The sequence below is a fragment of the Myotis yumanensis genome, unplaced genomic scaffold (assembly GCF_028538775.1).
Source record: "Myotis yumanensis isolate MYYU_CA2020_CCGP unplaced genomic scaffold, mMyoYum1.0.hap1 SCAF_18, whole genome shotgun sequence".
NCBI classification, from domain to species: domain Eukaryota; kingdom Metazoa; phylum Chordata; class Mammalia; order Chiroptera; family Vespertilionidae; genus Myotis; species Myotis yumanensis.
In genome coordinates this window covers 22506583-22521468 of record NW_027223769.1, presented here as the reverse complement: position 1 = coordinate 22521468, position 14886 = coordinate 22506583, and the positions used below count along the sequence as shown (strand labels likewise).

The following is a 14886-nucleotide window of genomic DNA, read 5'->3' as shown; positions in this document are numbered from 1 at the left end:
AGAGAAAAAGAGAGAGAAAGAGAGAGAGGAAGAGAGAGAGAGAGAGAGAGAGAGAGAGATCAATATGAGAGACACATTAATTGGTTGCCTCCCGCACCCACCCCTACTGGGGCTGGGAGATTGATCCTGCAACCGAGGTAAGTGCCCTTGACCGGAATCAAACCTGGGATCCTGGGATCCTTCAGTTCTCGGGCCAATGCTCTATCCACTTAGCCAAACTGGCTAGGGCTCAGCCTTACTTAATACCAGTAATTGGGATCCCATTCAAGGAGAGAAGCACAGATAGAACCGAGAACTAAACTGCCCAGAGACCTGGCATTGCACCAAGACTAGGGAGCCCCCCTGCTATCAGTCTCCAGGGCCAGGCCGACTTCAGAAAGAGCCCCATGGCCCCCAAGTTCACATCCTCACCCTGGCCAGCTGGACAGGCCTGGAATGTAATAAAGAGAAGGCGAGTGGTGTCATCAACTTCACCAGCCTCTTATAGGACCAACTTTTATTTAAGAACAAACTTTTAAAAGTAAAAATGAATGAAACTGTGAGATGAAGATACAAAGATAGAAATTCAATGTAGAAAAAAAGGTCTTGCTGGGAAACAGTCGAGGAGAAACACTAGAGACATTTCACAGACCCACAAGAAGCTCACATTGTAAACAGGATTAAGCCGCTACGATGTCCCCCCACACCATCAGGGTTTCATTTTGCTCAGCCTGAGATCTCGCTCAATTTCAAACTGCCTGTGATCCACTCGGTCTAGAAAAGCTTTCCGTTCAATGTACCTGGAAGAAAATGAAAAAGATGTTTGTCAGAATCCTGTAAGAGAAAGTGTCTCCACTGCACTATCCCATCCCCCCAGGTGTGAACAGATCCACTTGGGCAGCAGGATCACCAGTCACAGCAAAAACAAACAGATGACCACAGTTGGTGCCCAGAATGACCACCCACGACTCTCAGTAACACGACCCTCACATTTGGTCTAAACAAGGATGTTTCTGGTTTAGATGTGAATGAAAAAAGAAAGCAATAACTTATCAAAGGGAAAGGACATGAGAGGCTTTGGTGGCAAAAAAAGTTAACAAGGCTTTAAAGAGAGAACAGGGGCGGAGCCAAGCACAGGTTCAGAGTCCAGCTCACTTAGTGGTGTGCTGAGTTGATGGGGAGAGGAGGCCATGCACCCTGCATATATACATCAAAATGTCACAAAAGGTCATCTGAAAATGGAAGGAGAAGTGTAGCAAAAACCACCTTACAGGGCTGCAGGGAAGGTGAAGTGAAGAGGTACATAGAGCGCTCACGTTAGAAGGTATTTCACTGCCTCCCCCCTTCCCTTCCCCTCACCCTCCCTCCTCCATATATCCTCCACCCAGTTGGGACCAGGTTGCTTCCAGGCTGACAGAAGAGACCTTTCCCTAAATTATTATAAGTAAATGAGATCAAGTGCCTCTGCTGTCCATAGTCCACATACTGGGGTGCCTTAAAAGGTCGGTGACTAGCTCCCTAAATCTGAGGCCAGGTTCAGTAGACAAGGCTTCCCTGGGTCCTCCCAGGCAGGATGGGAAGGAAGCACAGAGATGAAGCAGGCAGGCGAGACACAGCTGCATTTCAATACTCCTTCTAGCCATAAAGTGTGCCGAGATTTGCCCGAGGGAGGGGGATCTCTACTGCTAATTAATCTATTTGAGAGAGCAAAATTGCCATTGACAATGGGACACATAATTGAATCTCTGCACTAATTTTTCTTTGTTGCATCTTGGAAAATGTGCATCTGTCATTACAAGGTCATTGCGTTTATGGTGAGAACCTTACCAGCTTTAGGAACTTATGCTCCTTTGCTGAGTCCCAGACCTTGCTTTCCCTCTCACAGCACCCTGTGAAATGCAGGCTTTCCTTTCTGCTTTCCAGCCAAGCTGCCCTATGCCTTACTACAGGGAGGATGGCTCTAACTGTGAATCCTGACTCTGCTTTTGCTGGCTATTTGACTCTGACTAAGCCACATAACCTTGCCAATTTAGCTAGCACAGAGAAGGTGCTCAACAAAATGGCAGTGAATGCTATCACCATCACTTTGGGAAACTAGCTTCTGTCAGGGTCCTGAGGACAATTGATCCAAGAGGAATAGTCAACTCTCTAGATGCGTGTTATTAGAACTAGTAGCCAGCTACCACCTGGTCTGGGATCAGGAACTAAGGGGCTGTGTCAAAACTGCCAACTAGAGCCTAGCGTGGTTCAGTGGTTGAGGGTCGATCTATGAACCAGGAGGTCAATGGTTTGATTTCTGGTCAGGGCACATGCCCGGGTTGCGAGCTCGATCCCCAGTGTGGGTGGTGCAGGAGTCAGCCAATCGATGATTCTCTCTCATCATTGATGTTTCTATCATTCTCTCCCTCTCCCTTCCTCTCTGAAATCAATAAAAATATATTTTAAAAAAACAAACAAAAAAACCCCTGCCAACTAGAAGCCAGAATGGCTAGAAACACAAGGGCAGGGTCTGCTCCTAGGTTTGACATAAGCCCTCAGGGTTAGGTTGTCATATTTCCCAAGTGAAATACAGGATGCCCATTAAATTTGAATTTCAGATTCCCTGCTAGACGGAGAAACCACAGACACGGGATCCCTTTTTGATACACAGAGAAAATAAGGGAGACTAATGGGGAGGAAGACACATGGCAGAACAAATTCCCCTTCCATCTGTCACCAAAGGACCCAGGATTCTCCAGTGGGGACTGTTAATCAAAATCAACTGAAGGGCTCTGTCACACTACAACCACCATGTCTCCCCACCCCAGCCAACCAGCCCTGGGTGAAGATCACAGTGGGGATCAGAGTTTTGATAGCAGTGTGCTTTAAATGCCCCTCGAAGTTCCAGCAGAAAAAAAAGGGGTGAGCTGGAGCTCAAGAGGAATTTAGGGCATGTTTCAAGAGAGCCACGATCCAGTGCTACCTGTCTGAGAGAGCAGGTCAGTGGTAAGGAAAAGGAAGTATGGTATGTGGCTTTGAGAATTTGTGGTCTTTCTTCTTGACTTTCTTTTAAAGAAGAGGAAGTGGCCCAGTCGGTGTGGCTCAGTGATTGAGCACTGACCTATGAACCGGGAGATCACAGTTCAATTCCCGGTCAGGGTACATGTCCGGGTTTCGGGCTCAATCCCCAATAGTGGGTGTGTAGGAGGAGCTGATCAATAATTCTCATCATTGTTTCTCTCTCTCTCTCCTCTTCCTTTCCTCTCTGAAATCAATAAAAATATATTTAAAAAATAAAGAAGACAATTAAAAAGAAAGAAAGAAAGAAAGAAAGAAAGAAAGAAAGAAAGAAAGAAAGAAAGAAAGAAAAAGAAAGAAAGAAAGAAAGAGAGCCCTGACCAGTTTGGTTCAGTGGCTAGAGCGTCGGCCTGTGGAATGAAGAGTCCCAGGTTCGATTCCAGTCAAGGGCATGTACCTTGGTTGAGGGCACATCCCCGATAGGGGGTGTGCAGGAGGCAGCTGAATGATGTTTCTCTCTCATGGATGTTTCTAACTCTCTATCCCTTTCCTTTCCTCTCTGTAAAAAATCAATAAAGTATATTTTAAAAAAATAAAGAAGAGGAAACGATACTTAAATTAGGATGCATGCTGAGCATGAATAATGGCCTTGAAGGTTCCTGATAGTTGTGCTGGTCCAGCTGACCTTGAGACTATCAACAGTGAAGCCAGGTTGGGTGCTAAAGAGGCAGATGCAGGCAGAGTTCAGGTTTAGGGGAGGCCTCAGGCAGCAAAGAGGGGCACATGTGCAGAATGCAACTGAATTCTCAAGGGCACTCCAGACAAAGGCCATCAAGACAGGTCTGCTGACTTCATTCCCCCATTCACAACCATCTGCAGCTGCTAACGGGGTCCTTGTGATGGCTTTGGTTTACTGCCAAGAGCTGACCAGGAACAAAATTTCTATTGGACAGGGACGCCCCACCACTGAGAGAGAGAAAAACTGCCAAGGATGAGGATGGCATTTACTATTTGTGTGACTCTGGGCAAGATACGGTGCCTTATTTTTCTTCTCTGTAAAACAGGAATGAAAATTACTGTGCCACTCTAACGATAAAATGAAACCGTGACAACTGCTTTGTAAACAATAAAACCCCAAATAGCTATGAGCACTTCAGGATTCTTGCTTCCCATTTCTGACTTGACTGCTTACTATAAAGCCTCACAATCTGGGACAGCTGGAACAGGGACCAAGGGACCAAATGCTCCAGAAAGGGGAAGGCTCATGGGGAAAGCCCCTCCTCCAAGGTAAACCGAGCCCCAGGAAGTTTCCAGGCACTTTAAGCAGGTTACAGTCCCAGAAGAGAACTGCCAGCTGACAAGTGCTTTTCTGACCTGAAATGCTGTACCCTCACTCGGGGGACCAAGGCTGATTTGGCCTAGTCCACTGGGAAGCGGGCCGTAGGGGTGTCATCCTTTCCCTCCACTACTGCGTTATGTGGCCCATTTAAGAGACAGCAGTTCTTCACTTTCATTAATAAAATGTGCTAATAGCATCAAAACCTCAGGGATTTTCTAGCCTTTCCTTTCAGAACCAGGTTAGACACAACAGGCTCTGACATCTTTTTGCTCTTTCAACCCAAATTACTTTTCTGCCACCAATTTTCGTGAGATCCAGGCCCATGAGGAGGGAAGGGAAAATGGAAAAGGACAAGAGAAGGATAGAAAATGCTTCCAGGGAGCATGTCAGCACCTACTTCTGGAAGCCCACATCACAAACGAGAGGGTGACCACCCATCCTCCTGAGACATCAGAGGTCTGTGAGGGTGGGAAGACCCTCACCTCCAAATGGGTGTGCTCACCCCCAAAAGCCCCGTTCCATGCTGGTCACCCAGCCACCAGAGACCTCTTGCCCACTGGCCAGCGAAGGAAAAAGCACAGGGAGGTGCAGGGACAACTGAAGCAGGGACAGAACTTCAGGGCTGCGTTATTAGTTGGCTGCAAGCACAGCCAATATGCATTCAGTGCAGCACAAACACAAGAAGGAAAGGGGGAACTTCAACACCCAACACCAAAGCAACAGGCAGTGGAGGTGCTCCGAGGCTAGAATAAAGCTATGGGGTGGGTGTAATGAGGTGGGCACTTTTTGCCCTGAGAAATGCAACTGAAAGAAGCAATCTGTCCAATAGTGCCCAAGCCTGTGTCTCCCCTTCCACAGAAGAGCTGAAACTGGCAAACATCTTGAGGGCCGGAGTGACAGGGTGGTGATTTTAACTTTCTTCTCCACTGCTTTCCTCCCATCTCACCTCCACACTGGGCTGGTTCTGAAAGAGTGACTCTTGGGGGTCATGGAAACAGATTCTTTGGAGAATCTGCCTGGAAACTTCCTGGGGCTCGGTTTACCTTGGAGGAGGGGCTTTCCCCATGCCTCTGTTCTCCCCTTCATGCCTCTCCAAATCACAAGCACACCTGGTTTCCAATCATCAGCCCAAACCAAACCTGCATATCTCTCATTTTCTATGCACTAATCCCTTCCCCAAAGCCTGCTGGCCTCTGCTGCTGGGGAACCTGTGGGATCACTTATAAGTGAGAGGGAAGCAATGCCAAACGCCTCAAGTGCAGACTGCTAACACGTATCCTGAAATGCTGGACCCAGCCCTGGGAATCTGGGCTCAAAGGAAAAGCATCTTTGGTATAACCAACTTTTTTTAAAAAAATATATTTTATTGATTTTTTACAGAGAGGAAGGGAGAAGGATAGAGAGTTAGAAACATCGATGAGAGAGAAACATTGATCAGCTGCCTCCTGCACACTCCCCACTGGGGATGTGCCTGCAACCAAGGTACATGCCCTTGACCGGAATCGAACCCAGGACCCTTGAGTCCGCAGGCCAATGCTCTATCCACTGAGCCAAACTGGTTAGGGCTGGTATAACCAACTTTGCTGACCAAAAATGATGCCTGGGTGGAGACATCATTGGGATGTATTCTACCCTTCTTTTCTAGGTGGTGAATTCTAATCCTACTGGGCTCCAAATCAAAGTTATGGCTGTCAGCTAGCCAGAGGGACGAGCACTGAGATAGTGCAGTGGCTCAGCACCTACTCTGGGCAGATGCACTTAGGGGTGCTGGCGACAGAGTGGTGAACCAGACCCCATCCTTCGGAACTTACTATTTAGGAAACCAAACACAATGACATGCACCAGTTGGTAATAAGTGTAATGGAGAAAATCAAACAGGGTGATGTGATTGAGGGTCCCTGGGGTGGGATTGCTCTAGAGAGTGGCATCTGAGGGGAGTCCATTGTGGAGTAGTGTCTGGAGGAGCACTAGAGACTGGACTGCCATGAGCATGGGAGAAGAGGATGAGAGGTGGGCAGGATATGAGTGGAAAGAGAGGAAACCAAGGATGACTCCTAGGTTTCCCTTTTAACAGTTGGGCGGATGACGATGGTGCCATTTTTTGAGAAGTCTAAGGGAGTCTGTTTATGGAAAAAAAATAGGCATGTAGTTTGGGATGTTAACTTTAATGTGTGCCTTGGACATGGAGATGTCAACTAAAAAGTGATATGGGAGTCTGGAGATCAATGGAATGGTCACTTTTTTGGGAGTCATCAGAAAAACATACCTAATCTGTGGAACTAGTGAACTTTGTTAGGGGAGAGAATGTGAGGAGCTCAGCCCTGGGACTTCCCAAGTTTAAAAGCTCAGAGAAGGAAGAAAAGTCTGCCAGGGAGAGTAGGAGGAGATGCCCCCAAGCTGTATTTGCACCCACTGTGGAAAGTATTCCTAAAGGGCTGGCAGGAATACACCAGCAAGGGATTTAAAGGAATAAAGCACCCAGCTTTTCTGTAAGGCCCTAGACTTGGGGTGGTCAATAAAGGCAAATGGGAGAAAGGAGTGGAGGTGGGAGTGGGGTGGGGGTGGGGAGGGATTCCTATTTACAAACATGCCAGGCATTTCCTCTACTTATTTAATTCCCATAATAAACCTGACAGGTATACTTTATAGAGAAAGAACTTGGGACTAGAGCACTTGGCAGGTTGGTAGTAAAGACAGGATTTGTATTCAGTTTCAATTCAGTTTATGGTAAAACATAACACAAATACACAGAGAGAAAAGTATATAAAATGTGCAAGACAAATGAATTGCTATAAAGTAAACAGGCATGTGGCCATCACCAGCTCAAGAAGCAGAATGCTGCCAGCCTCGAGGAGGCCTCTGCAGCTCACCCAGCACCCAGGTTGGCCAGGTGGGAGCTTGCCCGCCTTTCCTTGCTCTCCTTTCAAGTCTCTGTTCCCTCCATGTTACGGGCTAGTTGTGCTGCATTTTGAACTTGACAAAGACTTACACTATGTGTATTCTTTTGTGACTTGCTTTTGTGCCTAACAAACACACTAGTTTTGCCTGTTTTTGGCCTTCATAGAAATGAAATCATACTGCATGAACATCTTTGTGTTATGTTATTAAAATTTATTCATGTTCCTTCCCATTGCTGAAGAGCATCCCCGTGTGTGAACATATCACGTGTTGCCTGTCACACTATTGATAGACATCTGAGTTGTTTCTAGTTTGGGCATATTATGAAAAGTACCGTTATTTAAATTCTCACATTTGTCTTTTGGGGAATATATAACTGAATTTCTGTTGGGAATATAGCTAGGAGTGAAATTGCTAAGTCACAGGGAATAACTATACTGAGTTTCAGTAGATAATGCAAAATGGTATATATGAATTTGCATTATTTTATCTCCCAGATAAATTGAACATTTTTATCATGATGAGATTGCCTTCTTTATTTCTGGTAATGTATCTGCCTTAAAGTCTATTTTGTCTAATATACATTAAGTTGTAAAGCTATCATTTTATTTTGTGCTTATTATTTGTCCTGCATGTTTGGTTTCTTTAATTCTCTTTTAGGGTCTTCTTTCACAAATCATTTCATTATTCTCTCTCCATTCCTTTGGAATTTATCCAAATATGCACATTTAATCAATACCTTTACCCTCCTCCTGGATAATACAAGATCTTTGAAAAACTAAACTCCACTTACCATCTTCCAACTTTTATATATTAGTTGCCAGGTGTTTTAATATTATCTGGCTTTAAGGAAAAAAACCTGCCCTAGCCAGTTTGGCTCAGTGGATAGAGCGTTGGCCTGCAGACCGAAGGGTCCTGGGTTGGATTCCAGTCAAGGGCACATACCTCGGTTGCAGGCTCCTCCCTGGCCTGGGCCCTCGTTGGGGTGTGTGTGCAGGAGGCAACCAATCAATGTATTTCTCTCACATAGATATTTCTGTCTTTCCCTCTCGTTTCCACTCTCTCTAAAAATAAATGGAAAAATATCCTCGGGTGAGGATTAAAAAAAAGAAAGAAAAAAACACCTAACACTATACAAGACATTAACATTATTGTTTTATATAATCAGCACTCATTTAAATTCACTATGTGTGTGTGTATGTATGTATACACACACACACACACACACACACACACACACCTCTTTGTCTGCTAGGGGCAACTCTCTCAGCTTTCATTATTCTGAAAATGTCCATATTTTTCCTCATTCTTGAAGGAGACAAACAGACGCACACACACGTAAACAGATGAGATATGAATCTCATATCTTTATCTATACACACGTAATACAGAAGTCTAGGTTGGGGGCTGTTTATTTTTGCACTCTGAGCAAATCATTCCAGTGTCTTTGGCTTGTACTGTTGCAGATAAGAAGCCATGTGTCAGTCTAATGCCCCTCCTTTCACAGAAATGTCTTTTTTCTGTGAAATCTGCTCTTAAGATTTTTCTGTTCGTCTTTGGTTTTCTGCAGTTTTACTCTTTTATGTCTAGTTTGAATTTCTATTTTATTTATCTTGGGATTTTTTGTGTTTTAAAAAGTCTATAAAGAGGTGTCTTTCATCTTTTCCTACTTTGTCCTCCGAGGTGCTTAACTTCCCTTCCATATTTTTTGTCTTTGTGAACTATATTCTGAATTAATTTCTTCTGACGGTTTTCCAGTTCAGCTGGTTCATCTATTGTTAAATCTAATCATTTAGTTTTTAATTATGGTCATTATATTTTTCTAGAAATTACTTTTGTCTTTTTCAAATCTGTGAGGGTATTTTTTTAAAGTTAAAAATCTGTACCTGATATTTCCATTGCCTAAAAATTCTTTGCAGATCTGATTCTGTGCCTGCTGTTTCTCAAGGCGCCTTGTTCCCTTATGTGAATATTTTAAGATAGCAAAATCATTATTTAAAAAATTGGAAATAATAACAAATCTAGCTTCAAATTCTATCAAATCTTTACAAGGGCAAAAACATGATAGTACTTATTAAACTGGAATTAACATCAAAACACAAAAAGCACAACAACCTTTTAACTCCAATCCAATCTTATTTTAACCAGAACTGCATAACAGGAATAATTTTATCATGGGTCATGACCTGAATTCTTATACATGAGATCAACTTAAATAAGGTGCTTGTAAAAAGGTCGCGATCTCATAATGAATATGGTGGAGGCCAATCATCACGCAAAGGTAGCTTTTTGAGACATTATCGTATGTGCCCTTTCCCCTTCTTTGTTCAGTAAAGATCACTTTGTTCCAGGGGTACACTTCTGGGGATTCGCCACATCTTCATGCAGAGGATCCTCTTCCTAGATGATGCCTTTGGTTTTGTTGGCATCTGTGTAGGAGAATTTGGGGGCCTGACCTGCCTCTGCCCAAAAAGACCTTACAGGTTTGGTTCTTGTGCTTCCCTCTCTTCAACACTGTGGCACTGGGCACACTTCTCAATAGGAATCTTCTTGCCCTTCTTGATATCATGTTTTGAAGTTGGCTCTCTAGTTACCATGTGCTGGAAAGGCTCACCCAGCAGCTGATTGTCTTGCTCTCATCTCTAGACTTTTTAAAATTTTTATTAAATTAATTGGGGTGACATTAGTTAATTCATCTTTAGAATTCTGATGCTGTGGTCTAAGTGATTCTCAACCCTGGCTGTGCATTGGAAGCTCCTAGCAGGGGTGGGGAATGTGCGGCCTGCAGGGCATGTAAGTCCCAGGAAACCATTTGGTCTGGCCCTGCCAAGGCATTAGGGGTGAGTTAATTAAATGTTTGAACAAATATAAGAGGCTAATTTTTAAGTTGATAATTTTGAATGGCCAACAAATGATGTTATAAATATTCAAATGGTCCTTGGCAGAAAAAAGGTGCCCCACCTCTGACTTAAGGGGTGAATTTAAAGAGATAGGTAAGTATGACTCTGACTTAGCAGCTCTGTACAAGGGTCTGTTCCCTGAACTTTGGACAAACACCCAGAGGATGGGGTTTGGGCCCTTTGATCTGTCTGCAGGAGCTAGGTAAGCAAGTGAGCGGAGGGTAAAAATAGCCAAAGGCAAAGCACAGAAGTTATCAGATCTGCCTTGGAAAAACTTGATCAGACCTGCAGAATCACCTGGCCAGGGGAAAAGTCTCAGAGAAGGAGGGAAAAGCAAAGCACTTATCTACACACACGTAATATAGAGACTTCTGTATGACGTGTGTGTAGATAAAAGATATGAGAGACTCATATTTCATCTGTTTACATGTGTGTGTGCGTCTGTCTCCTTCAAGAATGAGGAAACACATGGACATTTTCCAAATAATGAGAGCTGAGAGAGTTGCCCACAGCAGACAAGAAGTTATATATATGTGGTGAATTTAAAAGGTGCACACAATCAATTGTTCTCTAACCCAGTTCCTCGATTTTCCATTGCCTGAAAAGTCCTCCTCATGGAGATGACTTCTTCAATCTCATGTTCTCTTTCAGTTTTAATTTTATTAACTGTCCCTTATCTTTAAAGCATCACTCCTTATTTTTATAAGACCTCTATAAGCTCAAGCAGAATGAACATTGTCCAACCCATATCCTATATAATAAAAGCCTAATATGCAAATCGACCGAACAGTGGAACGACCAGTAGAAGGGGGGCAGGGCCAGCCAGTGGGCAGTGCCAGGCCAGCCAAGGTGGGTGCCAGTGGGCAGAGGGAGGAGACAGTGATTGGGGGGGGGGGCGTCACCGTCCTGATAGTCCCTCCAGTTGCCGCAGAGGAAAGCCACCAGCAGCAGTGGCAGCAGTGGGGCGATGGGGGGGCAGGGCTGGCCACTTGTGGCCGGCTGGCGCTGTCTCCCAATTGGCCCGCCAGTCACCTCCCGTCACCTCCTGCAGACAGGGAGTGGGCCTAAGCTGTCAGTCGGACATTCCCCAAGGGCTCCTGGACTGTGAGAGGGCACAAGCCAGGCTGAGGGACACCCCCACAGTGCATGAATTTTCATGCACCGGGCCTCTAGTAATCAATATTGAGAGAAACACACTGGTAGTTCCTTTGCTGCCTTAGATCACTAGGCAAATGTGAGTGAGTACAGCTGAGTCAAGGAGTGGGGAAGTTTGGGGCAAATGTCAGAAGCCTTCTCTAGATAACACTGACTCCTGTCTGCTCTTTACCTGGGCCTTCCCAGGTGGCTTTGGCACTTCCACCTCTGTTCTGTGACATTCCATCTTTGACAGACTAACTTAGAAGTCTGGCAGTTAAATAAGCTCATAAAGTCAGTAAAAAAAATGTTTTTCTACTGATACTAATCAGCTTCCAAGTACACTCAAATAATCTTAAAGCCTAATTTAAAATACATAACCCTCCAAATAAATCCCTCATCTGTCTTCATTATAGTTTAGCTTGTAAATAATCTAAGTGCCTACCACTTAATGCATGACTTTATGTGACAAGCATTCTGCAAAGGGCTTTATGTATATTACTTGTATGTATTATACATATATTACATGTAGTATTTCATAAGATCCTCACAACCACTAGGGGTGGTATCATTATTCCATTTTATTGGGGAAGGAGCTAAGCCTCAGAGACGTCCAGTGTGCCTCAGAGAGAGCCCTTACTGGTGAGGGGAGGGGTGATGAACATCCAGGACTGTCTGATGAGCCACACAGCACTTCCTGTCACTATTAGGAGTGGGGAGTGTTGACCTTGAACCATGGACCCACTTCCGTAGTAGCTTTTGTTCCTTAGCCTTCTGTGGTTCCTAAGTACTCACTAAACACTTTCTTTCTTGATATTCTTAAATACATAGTTTATGGACATTCTCTTTGTATTGCAAAGTGAAAAGGAAGGGGTTGCAAGTGATGGCCAGGGCTGGCATGTCATACAGGCTGAAGCCAAGGGTGAAGCCCCACCCTAGATCATAATGACATGGATAAAAATAAATCCCACGGTAATGAGACATCTAGGCCTTCTGTTGGCTGCTTTTGAAGCACTGAGTTAGTTTGGCTTCTCAGAAGGCCAAATAACTCAGGTCAGGCCAAGACTGATACAGTGAGCCACATCTGACCATGTGAATCAACGAGGTGACTTAGAGTTCACAGGAGCTGTAATTCAGCAAGTTCAGATCAGCAGAGAAGTGCTGTCCCCAAGAGAAGTGCTGCTCACATGGCCCTCCCTTCCTGTCACCCCCAGTGATATTCTCACTGCCAGGACCTCCCCTACTTAGAACAGAGCTTCACTGACAAACCAAAGTACTCACAGTTTTCATTTAAATTGGGTGGCCTGTCCATAATAAACTATTTCAGAGTTCTTAGGGTTTTTCAGAGGAATAGCAGCTTTTCTTCTTACCCTTCTTTTCCTCGATTGTGGATGGCTAGTTCTTCACCAATGCCCTCTTCCTCCTTGAAGCTCTCCCAGTCCAATTTGGACTTCTCTAGGGTGCTCATCTTCTGCTTCTTGGCTCCAATTTTCCCCAAAAGGCTGCTCATTCCACTGGATCTTTTTAATCTAGGGAAAGCGAAAACACAAAACATGTAGCATGTGAAAACTATAATCTCTTGATTAATGGTTTTTCTGATTGGCATGGGGCTCCCTGGATTCAAGTATTTATCTTAATGGGACATGTTTGGATCTAGGGTACTTCCTGTCTAGTATGGAGAACACGTCAAATAGAGCAGAAGTCTAATGCACTTTTCCTCTGACCGCTCAAGGACCTGGGGACAGAAAATCCCGAAGACCTCTGTATGCTCTGACAGGTCTCTGCTTGCAAGGATGGAGAAGCAGAGCATGATTCAGACACGGCTTTAGGATCACATGCCTAGGTTCATATTCCAGCTCTAACCGACTTGAGGCTAGTTATTTAACCACATCTGCCTCGATTTCCTAATCTACAAAGTGAATAGTTACTCATATGCTATAGAGTATCTTACTTGTAAAGTGCTTAAAACAGCACCTGGCACAGAATAAAGGTGCAATACATGTTAGCCATACTGAATCATTGTCATAATTTGTGGACTAAAGCCCCAGGGAATTCTTTTAAGAGAAAGAGAACCAGATCCCAACAGTGATGATCAAGAAGTCACATATCTTGTAAGGATTCTGAGATCAGTTTCCTTTCAACTCCTGTGAGTCAGGGTCCTGGTTTTTCCCAGGAGGTGGAGAACATTCCTTACCCTGAAAGCAGGGAATGTACAGCCTATGTTCTATTTGCTGGTGCTGCTATCATGGACTGTGGGAGAAACTCCATATGCCCAAGTTCAAGTCTTGGCAGGTCAAATGTTTCCAGTCAATGTTATGCGATAAAATAAGAGAAACAGAAAGCAGCTAGTCAGCAAGAGGTGGTATTAGGGGAAGGATACGGCTTTTGGCCTCTTCATGAAACTAAGACCAGTAATATACCAGCATGCAGGAAACTGGAAGTTATTTTCTGCTTCCCTGGAATATGCAAGAGAGTTAAAGCATTTAAACGCCTCTATGAGCTAACAACATCATAAGACCTACTGATAACATCAATAACTTTCACTTGCCCAGAATGCTGATTCTCCAAGTGCCTTCATAAACATTTTCTTATCTTATTCCCCCAATGGCCTGTGAAAGAGGAGCACTGTGTCTCAGAGTTGGAGGAGGCGGCTTCGAGATGACCCTGTGTCACACTAACCATTCTGAAACCCCATCTCCCTGCAACACGGAGCTGGTGAAGGATGAGTCCCTGTCTCTGCCCTGGAGTGAGCTGACAGGCCAGTGTCCACACTGCACACAAGATTCTTGGGGCTGAAAAATTCCCCTCCACACTCTCATTGTATTCATGTTGATTGAGAAGATGTTAGCTTCCCTGTTGTGGTCCTATCTCATTACATGCTGATAGCTTCAGATCAACTCAGAATAGGCTGGGCAGGCATCCTCATCTCAAGGCTTAATAAGAATAGTTTTCTTGAGCTGAACAAATAAACAAAGTTTGAAGAGGTTAAATGATACAACAAAGGTCAAACCAATAGAAAATGCAGACCCAGGACGAAGCAGTGCACTGTGCTATTTCGCCTCTAAGGTGAGAAGTTACTTGAAATATTTTGACAGCTATTTTACTTCTCAATTTGCATGAGGATTTTCCAAAGGGCTCTTTATGAGCTTTCAATCATGTTTTCTAAAAATTCTTTCCCTACAACAATCTCTTCATCAACACACACACACACACACACACACACACTTTTACCAGGAGCAGAGCATGATTAGAAACTAAATATGTTAAGTCTTTTTACTTCTCACCTGCCTCACCGTCACTAACTTGGTTCACATTGTTATAGCCTTTCACCTGGATAATTCAGGAGCCTCTTCACCCATCTCCCCAACTTGCTCTATCCTGGCATCTATTCTACATGCTGTTATTAGAATGAATTTTCTAAAACACAAAGCTTACCATGTCTTTCTGCTTAAATGTCTCTTTCTGGGCCCCTATTGCTCTCATAATAAGTCTAAACTCCTTAACTTACAAGCTCCTCCTGATCTTCTCTTGCCACCCCTAACCTTGAAACCTATGCTGAACCTCTACCTCACCTCTACTTGCCTCCAATTCATCTGGCCCTGTCTCAGCTTAGAAACCACTCCCTCCAGGAAGCCTTCC

General features: G+C 44.2%; 1 protein-coding gene across 1 annotated transcript in view; it reads right to left on the bottom strand.

Annotated features, from left to right (window-relative positions):
• Positions 1–464: 464 nt before the first annotated feature.
• The window catches only part of CFDP1 (craniofacial development protein 1), a 97409-nt gene continuing 82987 nt past the window's right edge, over positions 465–14886 (bottom strand). The window contains exons 6-7 of the mRNA XM_070399060.1: positions 12618–12776; positions 465–779 (exon numbers count right to left, since the gene is read on the bottom strand). Of these exons, the coding sequence (XP_070255161.1) occupies positions 689–779; positions 12618–12776 (250 nt within the window). The 3' untranslated portion in view covers positions 465–688. The remainder of the gene's footprint in view (positions 780–12617; positions 12777–14886) is intronic.